Source organism: Chiloscyllium punctatum, chromosome 2 (assembly GCF_047496795.1).
Source record: "Chiloscyllium punctatum isolate Juve2018m chromosome 2, sChiPun1.3, whole genome shotgun sequence".
Lineage (NCBI taxonomy): Eukaryota > Metazoa > Chordata > Chondrichthyes > Orectolobiformes > Hemiscylliidae > Chiloscyllium > Chiloscyllium punctatum.
Genome location: NC_092740.1, coordinates 35,393,194 through 35,411,112, shown reverse-complemented (window position 1 = coordinate 35,411,112; position 17,919 = coordinate 35,393,194). Strand labels below are relative to the sequence as shown.

Here is a 17,919-nt window from a genome sequence, read left to right as displayed (position 1 = left end):
TTCCATGTCCTTCTCCACAGTAAACACTGATGCAAAATACTCGTTTATTATCTCCTCATCTCCTGCAGCTCCACACATAGGCTGCCTTGCTGATCTTTGAGGGGCCCTGTTCTCTCCCTCGTTACCCTTTTGTCCTTAACGTATTTATAAAAACCCTTTGGGTTCCCTTTAACCCTATTTGCCAAAGCTATTTCATGTCTCCTTTTTGAACTCCTGATTCCCCTCTTAAGTATACTCCTATTGCCTTTATAGTCTAAGGATTTACTCAATCTCTCCTATCTCTACTTGTTATACGCTTCCTTCTTTTTCTTAACCGAAACCTCAAATTCTCTTATCAATACAATAAGTACAGCACACAATCAAGCTCTTCAGCCCACCAAGCCTGCACTGATTCCGAATCCTTATTTAGACCTGCTAATTATTGCCTATGCACAATTACTTTCCCTCTGTTTGCAGCACATGCTAACGTGTCTGTTTACACCACCTCCATTGGCAGTACGTTCCAGGCACCCATGAAATGTGAGAAACATTTTCCCCACACTTCTGCCTTAAACGTTCCCCCTTTCACCGTGAACCCGTGGCCTCTTGAAGTTGACCTTTCCACCTTGGGAAAAAGCCTCTGACTATCCACCCTATCTATGTCTCTCATAATTTTGTAGAATTCTATCAGTTTGTCCCTTCCATCTCTCCAGTGAAAACAATCCAAGGTTATCCAACCTCTCCTGATAACAAAAGCCCTCCACATTAGGCAACATCCTGGGAAATGTTCTCTGCATACGCTCTCAAGCATCCATGACCTTCTGTTAATGTGGCGACCAGAATGGTACACAATATTCCAAATGTGGCCGAACTAAAATTTTGTAAAGGTAACATAGGTAACATAACTTGCCAACTTTTATATTCAATGCCCTGCCGATGAAGTGTGCTGTATGCCTGTGACCACCTTATCCACCTGTGTTGCCACTCTCATGGATCTGTGGACCTGTACACCCAGATCCTTCTGTACGCCAATGCTCCTAACAGTTCTACCATTTATTGTATAATTATCATCCAAATTTGACCTTCCAAAATGCATTTGTCTGGATTAGACTCCACCTGACATTTCTCTGCCAAAATCTGCAATCTATCAATATTCCGCTGGTATCTTTTGACAATCCTCCTCAGTATCTGCAACCCACCACCTTTAGTGTTATCCGCAAAATTACTAATCAGACTAGTTACATCTTCCTCCAGATTATTTATATGTATTACAAGCAACAAAGGTCCCAGCAATGATTCCTGCAGAACACCACTAATCACTGATCCCCATTCTGTATAGCATTCTTCCACAGTTAGTCTCTGTCCTCTATGACCAAGCCAGTCTCGTATCCATCTAGCCAGCTCACCTGGGATCCCATGAAAATCTACCTTATGTACCAGCCTGGCATGAAGTACCTTATCAAATGCCTTACTAAAGTCCATGTAGACAATACCCGGCACCTTTTCCTCATCAATAATTCTTGTCACTTCCTTAAAAATCTCAATCAAGTTGGGTGAGACATGACCTTTCCCACACAAACCCATGCTGCCTACCACTACCAAGACCATTTGCTTGCCAGTGTGAATAAATCGTGACACTCAGTATCTTCTTCAGCAGATTCCCCACGACTGATATTAGGCTCACCAGCCCATAATTACCTGGATTATTTCTGTTGCCCTTCTTAAACAAAGGGACAACATTAGACATTCATCAGTCCCCTAGAACCTCATCTGAGGCCAAAAATGACATAAAGTTATCTGTTAAAGCCCTTGCCTCCCACACTATCCTGGGATAGATCCTGTCTGGCCCTGGGGACTTGTCTACCTTAATGTATTTCAAGACACCCAACACTTCCTCCTTCATTATGTTTACTAGCCCGTGAGTATTCACACAGCTTTCCTTAACCTTAGCATCCCTCTCTTTGGTGAATACTGATACAAAGTACTCATTAAGGATCTCACCCATAACTTCCCTCCTTTAGCCTACGCTTTCCCTAGCTACGCTCTTGCTCCTAATTTCTGTATAAAATGCCTTAGGATTCTCCTTCATTGTGCTGGCCAAGGACATTTCATAGCCCCGTTTAGTCTTCCTGACTCCCTGTTGACTCCTTCCTACTTTCTCTACATTCTTAAAGAGTACTGTTGCATTTTTTGAAAGCCAGTTGTCGACATACTAATTCTTACCTGAAGGTTTGTGAAAGGATTGCCTGTGATCTCCTTGATTCGATTGAATTGTATGTACAGCTCAGTCAGGTTGCTGCAGTACGAGAAGTAATGTACGGACAAATGAGAGAACTGATTGTGTTCAAGCCCCAGCATTTGCAGGAACGGAAGAACTCTGCATAGGTTTTCTTCGATTTTAGTGATGACATTATAGCCAGCATCCAAAACTTGAAGCTGACTGTACTGAGACAGTGTAGAAGCTGACAAGTGCTTCAGCTGGTTATGGGAGAGATTTAGCACTGTAATGTTGACTGGAAGGTCTGAAGGGATGCTTGAGAGCTTTAAGTGTCTACAATCCGCAACCAGACCCTGTATTTTACATTGAGTTCCAGAGGCTGTAGCACCGTGATATAATATTGCAAATTTAAAGTACAAGATGATGGTCTGGAAATACATTTTCATTCTTCAAATGTGGAATCTAACTTTTATTCTACGTACAAAAAAAGAAAAGACACACATATTAACACTACAGTCTCTTACTTCAAATTGTGTTTAAATTGTGCCTGTGGCACTTAGTAAAGATTGATTACTATTGCACAAACTTTTAGGAAAGAAAATATCACAGACCAAAATAAAACTTCATAAATAATGACACCACACATTTATAATAGTGGATTCAAATGAGAAAATGTACTGCCTTATTTTGTCCAGTTAAAGCTTCACTTAAGTGGTTCACATTTCAGAAATAAAACAACAAAGTAATTAATGCCCTGATAACCAAATTATCCTGATACGCAAATCCCCACTCTCTGCTTTCAGTTAGATGAAGCTTCTATTAATGCTAACACCTTGCCTCTAATACCATGGGCCCTTATCTTACTTAGCAACCTCCTGTGTGGCACCTTGTTAAAGGCTTTCTTGAAATCCAGACATATAACATCGATTGGGTGTCGTTGGTCTAACCTGCTTGTTACTTCCTCAAAGAATTCTAGCAGATCTGTCAGGCATGACCTCCCCTTGATGGAACCATGCTGAATTTGCCCTATTTACCATACACTTCCAAGTATTCAGAAATCTCAACCTGCACAATGGATTCTAGGGTCTTACCCATGACTGAGGTTAGGCAAATCGGTCTGGAATTTTCCATTTTTTGCCTTACTCCCTTTTTAAACAGAGTGTCACGTTAGCCATTTCCCAGTCCACTGGGACCCTCCCTGACTGTAGCATTTCCTGAAAGATCACCAGTAATGCATCCACTATCTTTTCACGATCTCCCTTAGAACTCTGGGTGTAGTTCATTTGGTCCAGGTGATTTATCCACTTTCAGGCCATTCAGTTTCTAGCACCTCCTCCTTGGTGATCGCCACCATACTCAGCTCTGCCCCCTCACGCTCTTGAATTTTTGGGATATTACTTGTGCCTTCCACAAGTGAAGACTGACACAAAGTACTTATTCAGTTCCTCAGTCATTTCCTTGTTCCCCACTACTATTTTTCCAGCGTCATTTTCCAGAGTCCAATGTCCACTTTTGCCTCTCTGTTGCCCTTTATATATCTAAAGAAACTCTTACAGCCTTCCTTTATATTGCTGGCTGGCTCATACTTAATCTTCTCCCTCCTTATTTCTTTTTTGTTACCATCTTTTGGTCTTTGTAAGCTTCCCAATCCTCAGGTTCCCACTCCCCAATGCCACATTATTAGATTAGATTAGATAATTTACAGTGTGGAAACAGGCCCTTCGGCCCAACAAGTCCACACCGACCCTCCAAAGAGCAACCCACCCAGACCCATTCACCTAATACTATGGGCAATTTAACATAGCCAATTCACCAAACCCCACGCGGACATGGGGAGAATGCAAACTCCACACAGACAGTTGTCTGAGGCGAGATTTGAACCTGGGTCTCTGGCATTGTGAGGCAGCAGGGCTAACCACTGTGCCGCCCATTATATGCTTTCTCTTTTATGCTATCCCTGGCTTCCCTAGTCCTGTACCATGCTTTGTTTTCCACAGGATGAATTTTTGTTGTGTCTCTTGAATTACTCCCAGAAACACCTGCCATTGATGTTTCACTGTCTTTCCTGCTATGCTAACCTCCCAGTCAATTCTACCCAACTCCTCCCTCATGCCTCTGTGGTTGCCTTTATTCAGCTGTAGTACCGTTACCTCTGATTCTATCTTCTCCCTCTCAAATTACAGTGTAAATACAATAATTTTGTGATCACTGCCTCCTAAGGGTTCCTTTACCTTAAGCTCCTTTATCTCGTCTGCCTCATTGCACAATACTAAATCCAGTATTGCTTGTCCCTAGTGGGCTCCACAAATTCCTTTGCTTGTGAACCACTACCAAGCTGATTTTCCCAGTTCACCTGCATTTTGAAATTCCCCATGATCACTGTAACTTTGTCTTTCTTACACATCTTTACTATGCCCTGGTATATCTTGCCCCCAGCTCCTGGCTACTGATTGGAGGCCTGTATATGACTCCCACTACTGTTTTTTTCATCTTTGCAGTTCCTCAATTCTACCCACACAGATTCTACACCACTGACCCTATTAATTTCTTAGTATTGATTTAATTTTATTTCTTACTAATAGGGCAACCTCACCCCCCTGCCCATCTGCCTGTCTTTTCGATAGGATGCATATCCTTGAATATTCAGCTCCCAATCCTGATCCCCTTGCAGCCAACGTCTCCGGAATGCCCACCACATCTGCGTCACAAGCATTCAGATATAACACCTTCAGTCCTTTATTAGCTGTCCCTCTTCTGCTTCAGAAATCTTCTGAATAAAAGGTCAAAGGATCACTGAAACTGGCTGCAGCTTCATATCAACAAACTAGAAAAAAGAAGCCCAGTCACAACAAGGCTAAACAAGATAACAACAGGTTATAAAGACACTATGCTAGGTTCTGCATTAAAAATTAAAAACGAGTTGATTCTCTTTGGCATGTGGAAATCCCTGAGTGGGGCTACGACTTAAGTCCTTTGCCCAACCTCCACTAGATATTAATTTCTTAACGGAGTTCTTAGCAGACATTACCTTTCATCCACTCCCATTTATATATCTTCAAGGTCTGAGAGGTTTAAATTAATTCCATTGTGCAAGATTTTCCCATTCCATTATTTTAACATGCTCTTTCAAAATTATTTACTGTGTGTCTTCTTCAGTTGGTGATCACTCACTCCAGGTATGTATCTGATCATTAATGTATAGTGAACAGAAGTGGTCCCAGAACAGAACCCTCTTCCAACAACTCTAAAATAACCTTAATTCCCTCTCTTTGACGGAATCCTGGCCTGCTTAACCATGAGATGAACTGTTGCATGTAAGTTGTCAGAATACGACAGGTCGGTTGAAATACCCAATGTCAAGCATCAGGAAGCACGTTTGCATGCATTTGCATCTCATGAATGCTCATTAGAAAGCCAGTGTACCAAAATTAAGTTCCTCTTCCCGAGTAAGTTCTCCTCAACAGGGTAATGTATGCTTCAGGTTCGTGTCTCCTTATCAGGCAAGGTACTCAGTCACCTTTTTCAACTTTAGAGTGAGCAGCGACTACTCTGTCTTCCTTGCGGAGCATTTGTCTATATCAGGTGATGATCGAGCCCATGCGGTAGTTGTCTAAGTTGCATGAGACACAGACGCTGACCATGGGAGAGACAGGCTGTAGTGCAACGGATCAAGGAGATTGGCAAAGGGTGAAAGTCTATCTGGAGAAGGGAAGCAGGCTGACCAGAGAAAGTGGAGGTTTGATTATAGAACAAAGAAAATTTACAGCCCAGGAACAGGCCCTTCGGCCCTCCAAGCCTGAGCCGAGCCAAATGTACTGCCTAAACCTGTCAGTCAATTCCTAAGCATTTGTATCCCTATGAAGGGTGAAAGAGCCAGAATGGTTTTTAAAATATATTCATTCGCTGGCATTAGTGGCTGCACCAGCATTTATTGCCCATTTCTAGTTTCCCTTGAGAAGGAGATAGTAAGCTGCCTTCTTGAACCATTGCAGTTCTTGTACAGTAGCTAAACCCACAATGCCCTTAGGGAGGGAGTTCCAAGATTTTGGCCCACTGCTAGTGAAGGAACAGCCATGTATTTCCAATTCATGATGGTGAGGGGCTTGGAGGGAAACTTGTCGGGAGTATTGTTCCCATGTATCCGCTGCCCCTGTCCTTTGAGGTGAAGTGGTCCTGTGTTTGGACAGTGCTGTCTAAGGATCTTTGGTAAATTTCTGCAGTGCATCTTGTAGATTGTAGACACTGCTGCTATTGAGTGTTGGTGGTGGAGGGAGTAGATATTTTGATTTTGATGCCAATCAAGCAAGGTGCTTTGGATGGTGTCAAGCTTTGTGAGTGTTGATGTAGCTGCACCCATCCACGCAAGTGGGGAGTATTCCATCACATTCCTGACTTGTGCCGTATGGATGTTGAATAGGCCTTGAGGAGTCAGGAGGTGAGTCACTCACTGCAGTATTCCTAGCCTCTGACCTGCTGTTGTAGCCATGTACTTATAAGGTCATTCCAGTTTGGCTTCTGATGGATAGTAACCCCTAAAATGTTGATAATGGGGGATTCAGTGATGGCAATACCATTGAATGTCAAATAGGCAGTGATTAGATTGCCTTTTATTGGAGATGGTCATAACTTGGCACTTGTGTGGTGCAAGTGCTACTTTAGCTGCAGAGTGCTACTTTGCCTACTGCAAAAGCCTGAGTGATGCTGCTGGCTTTCAGTGAATGAAGGCCTTGCTTTAAAGATGACATTTAACTATACCGCCAGGATTTTCAATCACATAAGCAAAGGTGTCAACTTCCTGCTAACTCCCATTGCACAAACCACGGAGCTACTTACAAATGTATACATAATAAGCTGGAAATATATAATCATTCAGAAAAAAGCTTACTTTTTGACTGGATATTCACTTCCATGCCCAATGCCAAATTTAACTTGCACAACAGGAGATTCCGCCCTCTGATTCCTTCCTCCTTTCCTTCTGCTTTAATTCCAATTTCACACCTTTCCCCTAATTTAATGCCAACTAGTCTGTTCTGGTAATTTCCTGTTGTTAATGTTTTCTGGAGGTTCATGTACATGTGTCCCTGTCTAACACACCTACCACCTCAATAAAGTACTTGGTCATGACTGTTTCACAACCTTCCTTTCTGAAATCTGTTCAAATCGGCATGCAGGAGAAGATGAGGACTACAGATGTTGGAGATCAGCACCACATTTTGAGACTCAAATTGGCATGTGTTTGGGTTGATATTTATCCTCAAAAAACCCCAAGACCAATTACCCCGGCTGTCAGATCATTACTGTTTGCAGGACCTTTCTCTGTGCAAGTTAACTGTGCATGGTGATATATAACTGCAACAGCTGCCTACAGAACAACATTAACTATACTTCAAAAGTATTTTAATGTTGGTGGTGTTTTGGGACAATCTGAAAACATGAAAGGTACTGTAAAAAAATGCCAGGTCTTTCTCTCAACCTCAGATTGAATTTTAAAGACATTTATAACAACGTAACATTAAAGCACTTTGCTTTAGCACTCCTGTTATACCTGTGAATGTTTTGTAATGCTTTGTATCTCAACTGGACATATACAAATACCAACCTCCTATCATCCACAAAGAACCGTGTTGGCTTTTACAATTCTATAAAGTAGAAATGTGAGAAATTTGCTACTTGCAAATGAAAGAATAAGTTAAAACACAGATGTACAGGAAGACAGTGCTCATGAGTATAGAAACGATTAATGAGAATGCTTCAAGGGATGAGGAGTTTCAGTTACGAAGGTAGATGGAAGAAGTTCGTTAGAAGTTCATTGAGGTCCAGGGCACAGAAAAAGGCTCTTTGGACCATCAAATCTGCACCGGTCAAAAACAAGGACCTGATCTCCTAATCCCAGTTTCCAGCTAGGAGCAGCATGAGAGGAGATCTGAAAAAAGTATTCAAAATCACACGAGGCCTGGACATAACAGACAGGGAGAAACTGGTACCACTTGCAACATGGGCAAGAACAAGAGGCCACAGATTTAAAATAATTGGTAAAGCGTAATGAGGAAAAGCTATTACAGGGTCAAGACCCAAATGCACTGCTGGAGAGGACAGCAGAGACAACTTCAATGGAGATATCCAAGGCAGAACTGAACTGTCATCTGAAAAGGAAGAATGTACAGGGTTAGGGAATGGCACTAAATGGATTGTTGACTGGGTAAGGGAATCAAGGGTTACAACAGCGTAAGAAAGAGGAGCAAGTGGGCCATCTGGCCCTTTGAGCCTGCCCTGACTGATCTTTTTGTGAATTCAGCTCCCCTTACATGCCTGCTCGCCATAAGCCTTCGTTTCATTACTGTTCAAAAATCTGTCTGAATGTTTTTAAGGCAAATACAATCAGGAAGCCTCAACTACTTCACTGGACAGGGAAGTCCACAGATTCACAACCCTTTGGATAATGAAGTTCCTCTTCCAGTCAGTCCCAAATGTGCTCCCCCTCATTTTGTGGTGAAAATGAGGACTGTAGATGCTGCAGATTAGAGTCCAGAGTGTGGTGCTGGAAAAGCACAGCAGGTCAGGCAGCATCCCAGGATGCTCCCCTGTATTCTGGGCCCTGCTCCCTAGTTCTAGTTTCACCTGCCAGTGGAAACAATCTCCTTGCTTCTATCTTACCTATTCCTTTCATAATTTTAAATGTGCTTGTAAAATCTACCCCCCCCCCCGCCGCCATTCTTCTAAATTCCGATGAGTATAGTTCTGGATAAAAGGCAGAAAAGTAGCCAATGGATTATCAGACTTGCCATGGTCTTACTGAATGGTCAAACAGATGGGCCCTTCAGTACTGGTGCAACTTGAGCTGCAATTCTGTCAACGCAGATATACAGGTACATATATCTATATATAACACAGATAGACATTTTAAAGTCGAATCTAAGCTTATGCCGCAAACAAAAGGGTTGCAATGATACATTGAGACTGCCACGAAAGCGCCAGTGAATTCATCCAGAGTTAAGCGTGACTTGGAGCTGCTACTCACCGCTGCAGCTTAATCTCAGTTTCCCGCTCACCCTGCCATCAGCTCAGGCTTCACCCCCAATACTTTAATCCTCACCTTTAGGTTACTGATCTCTCATTGCCCCGTGTGCAGACATTGTACAACCGCGTCAGTGCCTTAAAGTCAAGGTGAATATTTGGTACAGGCGTTGAGGGGAAGTTGGTTTATACCAGTTCTGCATTCGGAGTCTCGTTCACTGTGCGATGGCAGTTTGTGGTCGCAGCTCATTTTAGGGCTCCTGGAAAGCTTCCCTTCTGTTCACTTTCACTTTCGAAGAGGCGGGCATTGTGGGATGGAGGAGTTCTTTGGCTCTTGGGGAAACTCCCTCGGAGGCCCCTGGCAGCTCCATCGGCCAATTGCTGAGAGAATTGTGAAGCAATTGGAGGCAGGACGGACACCCCCGAAATGTCTCAGCTCCAGCACTGCGAAACAATGACCCTTCATGTTCTGAAGAAGGACCCCAAAACGTTAATTCTGCTTTCTTTCCACAGATACGGCGAAACCTGCTGAGTTTCTCCAGCAATGTTTATTTTTAACTCTTTCTCATGGGAGTAAGGAATAAGGGATTACAGGTTGGAGCTGAGCCAGGTCCAAGGGGGCAGTTACAAATGCCAATTTGCTTGGATGTCGAAACTCATACCCCTAATTATTAAAATCTTGATGTCAAATTTCTGTCACTGGAACAGAAGAGAGGCGAAGAGATCTGAACGCTTGTAACTGGGAGTGGGGTTGGCAAGTTAATTACAATTCGCACTAGTTAGTGTCTCTGTAACTGAAGGGTATGAATTAAAGCCACTGTCCAGGCTGGCTTGGTAAAAACAAATGGTGTGTGAATACCGCAGGCAAAGTTAAGAATTGTGATCCACCCTAATCACTCCTGAGAAGGTGGCACCACCTTCTGATATGATTCCTCTACTAGAAACAAGGAGAGCAGCAGAATCTTTAAAAAAAACCCTTTTTTTTAAACAATTGCTTGGTAGTTAAGAAGTTGAATATTTCTGATAGAGAGACATATTGGTGAAGCTTTTCATCTTGCATGGTGGCACAGTGGCACAGTGGTTAGCACTGCTGCCTCACAGCTCCAGAGACCTGGGTTCAATTCCCGACTCAGGCGACTGACTGTGTGGAGTTTGCACATTCTCCCCGTGTCTGCGTGGGTTTCCTCCAGGTGCTCCGGTTTCCTCCCACAGTCCAAAGATGTGCAGGTTAGGCGAATTGGTCATGCTAAATTGCCCGTAGTGTTAGGTGAAGGGGTAAATGTAGGGGAATGGGTGGGTTGCGCTTCGGCAGGTTGGTGTGGACTTGTTGGGCTGAAGGGCCTGTTTCCACACTGTAAGTAATCTAATCTAATCAAGGCGAATGCCAAATTTCAGATGATCCACATAATTTTCATGGAATCCCGATGGTGTGAAAACAGGCAGTTTGGCCCAATAAGACCACACTGACTCACTGAAGAACATCACACCCAGACTCAGCCCCCTACCCTATCCCTGCATTTCCTATGGCTAAACCACCTAGCCTGCGCACTATAGACAATTTAGCATGGCCAATCCAACTAATCTGCAAATCTTTGGACTGAGGGAGGTAAGTGGAGCACCCAGAAGGGACCAATGCAGATACAGGGAGAATGTGCAAACTCCACACAGACAGTTGTGCGAGGCTGGAATTGAATCCAGGTCCCTGTAGGGCAGCAGTGCTAACCACTGAGCCACCATGCCACCCCACAGTATTTATACCACAGGAGAAAAGTGTGCTGATTAGTTTCCATCACTCTGGTTGGCTGAGGTGTTGCTATGGAGAAAGCATGGCTCCTGCGCTTCCGGGAGCTTCAGTAAATGATTATTTTTATTTGAAGAGCGCGGGTGCCTATGTTTATCTCTGAAAGTAAGTGCAAATGAGCCACATTACAAGGTCAGCTCATTGTCTACATTGATTGCTGGCGCAGTCAATAGTTTGACAATATTCAAAAGTGTTTAAAACAAATTTGAAAAACAAAGAAAAATGAAGTAGTTTTATGTAGTATTTTTCATGAATCCTAGAATAAAGTGTTTTTGACATGTGACCACCGTTCCAATGTGGAAACGCCGCAGTTGGGTTGCACAGTCACCACAAGCTCCCACAAAAAGAAACTTAATCATAAGAAGGTTGTCTGTTTTCGTTGATATCGACTGAGGGATAAATAGTCGCCAGACCATCAGGAACCAAACCCTTGAACTTCTTTCAAATATGGTGGTGGAATATTTTACATTCACTGAAATAGGCAAAAACGTCTCAGTTTAGAATTGCAGCCAAGAGACAGCTCGCACATCCTTTTTGCACAGGAGTGTCACTTTTGATTTTTCTGCTCAAATTCTGATAAGAACTTGTCAGAGGCTAGGAATACTGCAGCAAGTAACTCACCTCCTGACTCCTCAAAGCCTGTCCACCATCTACAAGACACAAGTCAGGAATGTGATGGAATACTCCCCACTTGCCTGGATGAGTGCAGCCCCAACAACACTCAAGAAGCTTGACACCATCCAGAACAAAGCAGCTGCTTGATTGTCACTACATCCATAAGTACCCCCTCCCTCCAACACTGAAGCTCAGTAGCAACAATGTGCACTATCTACAAGATGCACGGCAGAGATTTACCGACGATCTTTCCAGACCCACGACCACTTCCATCTAGAAGGACAAGGGCAGCAGATATATGGGAACACCATGACGTTCAAGCTCCCCTCCAAGCCACTCACCATCCCAACTCAGAAACATCTGGTCATTCCTTCACCGTTGCTGGATCAAAATCCTGGAATTCCCTCCCTAATATCATTGTGGGTCAACTCACAACAGGTGGACTGCAGCAGTTCATGAAGGAAGTTTACCACCTTCTCAAGGGCAACTAGAGATGGGCAATAAATGCTGGCCAACCAGCGATGTCCACATCCCACAAAATGAATAAATTTTAAAAATCTGAAAAGGGATCTAATCTAACCTCAAAGAAACCTATGACTCCGAAGTAAGCATGCTATCAACTGAACCATACCAGACAGTTCAAAGGTTAAAGGGGAATAGGACTAAGTGAATTGTTCTTTTACAGGAATGGTTAAGTAGCTAGTGTGTTGAAGTAAATCTCTGTGATTTGCTGAATCTGTGATCCTGCTTCTGTCGGGAGGTAATCACATTTTCAGAATTCTTTTACTCTAGTTTGAGATATTTTACTTTTATCAGAGAATACTATACTTGATTCAAGATCACCGGAATTGGTATTCTGTCTGTGATTTAACATCTGCATTCTTGGATGGCAGAGCCTTGCAAACCTATAATGGCAAAGGAAAGGCAGAATGAAAGGCACATCTACAGTTCGTAACAAAATTTGCGAATGCTGAAAGGATTTCGCAGCCAATGAAATACATTGTGTGAAACTCAACAGTCAATTTGGTTCCAGCAAACTCCCACAAGCAGAAATCTGACAAATGAATAGATAATATGTTAAACTGATGTCGGGTTGAGTGATAAATCGTGACCCATGCATGGGGGAAATACCCCATTCTTCCAAACTTTGCTGTGGGATCTCTTACATGGACTTGAGAGGGTACACAGACCATTGGTTTCACATCTTTGGAATGAAGGTGCCTCCAACTATATAGCATTCTGACAGCTTGAGTATTTCAGCATTGCTAAATAAAACATGGCCCCAGTTATCACGACTGTGTAGCAGGTCAGACAGAACCTGGTGTCAAGGTTGGTTAAACCTGAAACGCGACATTAGTGTTTCCTACCCTCCCACCTCCTCTGACCAAACAAAAAGGCATGTGGAGGTGCCCTTGTTGGACTGGAGTGGACAAAGTTAAAAATCACACAACTCCTTCATCAGTGCTCTGAAAGCTAGTGTTTCCAAGTAAACCTGTTGGACTATAGCCTGATCAAAACAAAAGGCTGTGTGAAGAGAAGGACAGGCAATGTAAAGGTCTACAAGGGAGCAGCCATTAAGGGAGTGGGCCAGTGTTAGAGTGGAAGAGCTGAGTCCTTTGCTGGAGAGGTTTTGGCATGAGGAGGCTGAGCAGAGGTACAGGTAAAAGCAGGTAAGGGCTCTTTAACACTACTTTCTGTCACAGCAGAAGACAGCAGGGATGGCAGTTAGGGCAGTGGCATGCTCCTCTTGCAGAATGTGGGCTATCAGGGAAACTTTCAGTGTCCCTGGTAGCTACACCTATGCGAAGTGCACCCACCTGCAGCTCCTGACAGACCATGTTAGGGATCATGTGGGGTGCAGAGAACATCATTGATCAGAGTTGTAGTGAAGTGGTCACTCCTAAGGTGCAGGCTGCAGGTAACTGGGTGACGACCAGAAAAGATAAGGGGGGAGTGCAGTCAATGCAGAGTTCCCCTATGGCCATTCCACTCAATAACAGGTATACGGCTTTGGATACTGTTGGCAGGGGATGACCTTTCAGGGGTTAGCAGCAGCAGTTAGGTCAGTGGCACTGTGACCAGCTCTGAGGCTCAGAAGTGAAGGGTGCAGTCAGACAGAGCGATACTGATAGGAGACTCAATTGTGAGGGGGAAAGACAGGAGATTCTGTGGCCATAGAAAAAAACACCAGGATGGTGTGCTGTCTCCAAGATGCCAGGGTCAAGGATGTCTTTGAGTAGTTGCAGAAAATTCTGAAGAGAGAAGGTGAATAGCCAGAGGTCATTGTGCACATCAATACAAATGGCATAGGTAGACAAAAGGATGGAGTCCTGTGAAATGAGTATAGGGTCGTAGGTAAGAAGTTAAAAAGCAGGACTTCGAGGGTCGTGATCTCTGGATTACTCTCAGCACCACACGCCAGTAAGGATAGAAATAGAAATACATGGCTGAGGAGCTGGTGTAGTGGGTAGGGTTTTCAGTTCTTGGATCATTGGGATCTCTTCTGGGCTAGAGGTGACCTGCACAAGAGGGACGGGTTGCATTTGAACTGGAGGGGAACCAATATCCTTGTGGGGAGATTTACTAGTGTTACACAGGAGGGTTTAAACTAGTTTGGCGGGTTTGAGGGGGGGTGGGGGTGGTGAGACTCTGAATAAGAGAGAGACCATTGAGAATTCAGGAGAAAATACATTAGCCATCGAGAGCAAGTTCATTATTCAGGAGAGCCAGGCGCACAGTAAAGTGAAGGAAAAAACTTCTAGTTTAAAGTGCATTTATTTCAATGCATGAGACCTGACTGGTAAGGCAGGAGAGCTCAGAGCATGGATTGGCTCTGGAGATTGTGATATTATAGCCATGATAGAAACATGGCTGAGAGAAGGGCAGGACTGACAGCTCAGTGTTCCCGGATGCAGTAGCTCCAGATGTGACAGAAGTATAAGTAAGCGAGAAGAAGGAAGTTCCCTTTTGATAAGGGAAGACATAACAACAGTGCTTGGAGAGGATATTCTTAAGGAGTCATCCAATGAGGCTATATGGTTAGAACTTAGAAACAAGAAGGGGATAGTCACTGTATTATAGACCCCCAAATAGCCAGCAGGCACTAGGGAAGCAGATGTGTCGAGAGATTGCAGATACCTGGAGGAATAATAGAGTAGTATTTGTTGAGATTTTAATTTTGCCTGTATTGACTGGGCCACCCAGAGTGTAAAAAGCTCAGATGGAGTGGAATTTGTCTAATGTATCCAAGAAAGTTTCCTAAATCAATATGTAGAAGCTCAACTCGTGAGGGTGCAATACTGGACCTCTTCTTGGGATTTGAGATCGGGTAAGTGACTGAAGTGTCAGTCAGAGAGCCTTTGGATCCAGTGACCATATTGTCTTAGTTTTAACATAGTTATGGAAAAAGATTGGTGAAGTTCACAGGTTAAGGTGCTTTCCTAAAGCAGGGCTGATTTGGGGTCCATTAGGCAGGGTCTAGCAGAGGTTGATTGGGTGAATCTGTTTGAACGAAAAGGAGTGACTGGCAAATGGGAAGCTTTTGAAACTGTGATATCAAGAGTCCAGGGACAGTATGAGATGGATTTGGCAAATAAGCTATATTAAGTGTAAAGGGTGGCTAGGGAGAGAATAGGCCCCCTTAAAGATCGGCATGGCTGTCTGTGCGGAACCACAGAAGATTGGGGAGATTTTTAATGAATATTTCTCCCCACTGCATGCATAGTACCAGAGAGGGGTTTTTTTGCAGACTTAAAGCACATTAAGATGATAAATTCCCTGGGCCTGATCAAGCCCATCCTCGGATGTTGTGGGAGGCTAGGGAAAAAATTTCAGAGGCCCTTGCAAAGATTTTTGCTTCATCATAAGCCACTGGTGAGGTTCTGGAACATTGGAGGGTGGCTAATGTTCTATTGTTTAGGAAAGGTAACAAAGACAAGCCAGGGAACTACAGGCCAGTGAGCCTGACATCAGTGGTAGGCAAGTTGTTGGAGAGGATACTAAGGGACAGGATCAACCAACATTTGAATAGTCAAAGTCTGATTAGGGATAGTCAGCATGGATTTGTGCATGGGAAGTTTTTCATAGAAGTAAACGAGAGAATAGATGAGATGAGATGGGCAGTGGATGTTGTTTATATGGACTTTAGTAAGGCCTTTGACAAGGCCCTGCACAACAGGCTAGTCATGAAGGTTAGATCGCATGGGATCCAGGGAGAAATAGCTAATTGGATTCAAAATTGGCTCAATGGTGGAAACAGAAGGTGATAGTTGGAGGTTGTTTCTCGGACTGGAGGCCTGTGACTCATGGTGTGTCACAAATCGGTGCTGAGACCTTTATTATTTAACATAAATAATCTGGTTGTGAATGATGAGTAAGTTTGCAGGTGATACAAAATTAGAAGGTATCATTGATAGCAAGGAAGGTTATCAAACATTACAGAGGGATCTTAATCAGATGGGGAAGTGGGCTGAGGATTGGCAAGTGCAATTCAATACAGCTAAGTGTGAGGTGTTGCACTTAGGAAAGTCAAACCAAGGTAGGGTTCTTATACAGTAAATGGTAAGGTCCTGAGGAGTGCTGTGGAACAGAGGGACCTAGGAGTACAAATACATAGTTTGTTGAAAGCAGCCTCACAGGTAGGGTGGTGAAGAAGGGGTTTAGCATGCTGGCCTTCATTGATCGAGGCATTATGATTTGGGATGTTACGTTACAGTTGTCAAAGTCGTTGGTGAGGCCGCACTTGGAGTATTGTGTACAGGTTTGGTCACCCTGTTATAGGAAAGACATAGTTAAAATGGAAAGAGTGCAAAGGAGAATTACAAGGATGTTGCCTGGACTAGAAGGCCTGAGTTCTCGGGAGAGGTTGGCCAAGATAGGACTTTATTCCTTGGAATGTAGGAGAGTGAGGGATGATGTTATTGAGGTGTATAAATCATGAGAGACATAGATAGGATGATGCATATAGTTTTTTTTCCAGGGTTGGGGAATTGAAAACTATTGGGCATAGGTTTTAAGTGAAAGGGGAAAGATTTAGGAAGAACCTGAGGGGAAACTTCTTCATGTAGAGAATGGTGTGTATATGAAATGGGCTGCCAGAGAATGTGGTTGAGGCAGGTACAATAGCAACATTTAAAAAACATTTGGATAGGTACATGGATGAGAAAGGTTTGGAGGAATATGGACTAAATGTGGGCAATCAGAACAATCTGAGTGGGCATTGACGTCAGCATGGACCAGTTTGGGCCGAAGGACCTGTTTCCATGCTGTATTACTCTATGACTGTAAAAGAAAAGCTAGCAGTTGAGCCGAATGGTCTGTTTCTGTGTAATTATGTAATTCAATACAAAAAAATTGGTTGTTGCAGATTCTCTCTCTCTCTCTCTCTGTCTCTCTCTGTCTCTCTCTCTGTCTCTCTCTCTCTCTCTCTGTCTCTCTCTCTCTCTCTCTCATGATTGTTGCTCTTTTTCCTTTTGATTGCAGTCAAGAAATGGGCACTGTGCAATTGGGTTTCGAGTGCAACATTTAAAAATACTGCAAAGTTTGAATGTAGTCAAAATAGTGTATTTTTTAAAGTATGAAACAAGTTTTTTTGTAATTACTTTCCTGAAATATACAATTAATGAGAGTCAGGCAATTCATCAAAAGCACGATGAGATCAACTTTCATTTATTACCTAATTGTGAGATCGACATCACGAGTTTAACACAGATTTGAAGCAGACTTCAGAGGTTTCACATCTCTTGTCTCATCTCCCTTTTCCCACTTCCCTAAGTCTTCTTATTTCCTATTTAGTGCATTTTCTTTGTTTCTAATTTTATTTGCGTTTTTATTATTTAATGAATTCTCTCTGCTTCTTCTTGAGTTCTCTGTCTTGAAGGCTAGCGCCATGATTTTCCTGATATGTTTGGTTAGGGACCTGACTGGTCCCAAATCCAGACCGGCTCAATCAACGATTTGAACCCCATGCTGTTGGCCCCAACCTGAATTACACCAGCTGCCCAGCCAACTCCATCCAACGGAGGAATCTGAGTTGCTCCAGCAATGTATACAACATAAGGGCAAGCAGACAGAAAGGGAATGGGCGACTGCTCTTCATCTGCAAGTTGGTAATGCAGGAGGTCCCACTCAGTAATTGTCTTTCCATTTGGCACTGTGGCTGAGTGGTTAGCGCTGCTGCCTCACAGCGCTAGGGACCTGGGTTCAATTCTAGTCTCGTGTAGAGTTTGCACATTCTCCCCGTGTCTGCGTGGGTTTCCTCTGGGTGCTTCAGTTCCGTCCCACAATTCAAAAG

General features: G+C 43.4%; 1 protein-coding gene across 1 annotated transcript in view; it reads right to left on the bottom strand.

Moving 5' to 3' along the window:
* The window catches only part of LOC140496105 (toll-like receptor 3), a 33,323-nt gene extending 23,828 nt beyond the window's left edge, over positions 1 to 9,495 (bottom strand). The window contains exons 1-2 of the mRNA XM_072595672.1: positions 9,291 to 9,495; positions 2,203 to 2,671 (exon numbers count right to left, since the gene is read on the bottom strand). Coding sequence (XP_072451773.1) covers positions 2,203 to 2,643 — 441 coding nt within the window. The 5' untranslated portion in view covers positions 2,644 to 2,671; positions 9,291 to 9,495. The remainder of the gene's footprint in view (positions 1 to 2,202; positions 2,672 to 9,290) is intronic.
* Positions 9,496 to 17,919: the final 8,424 nt, after the last annotated feature.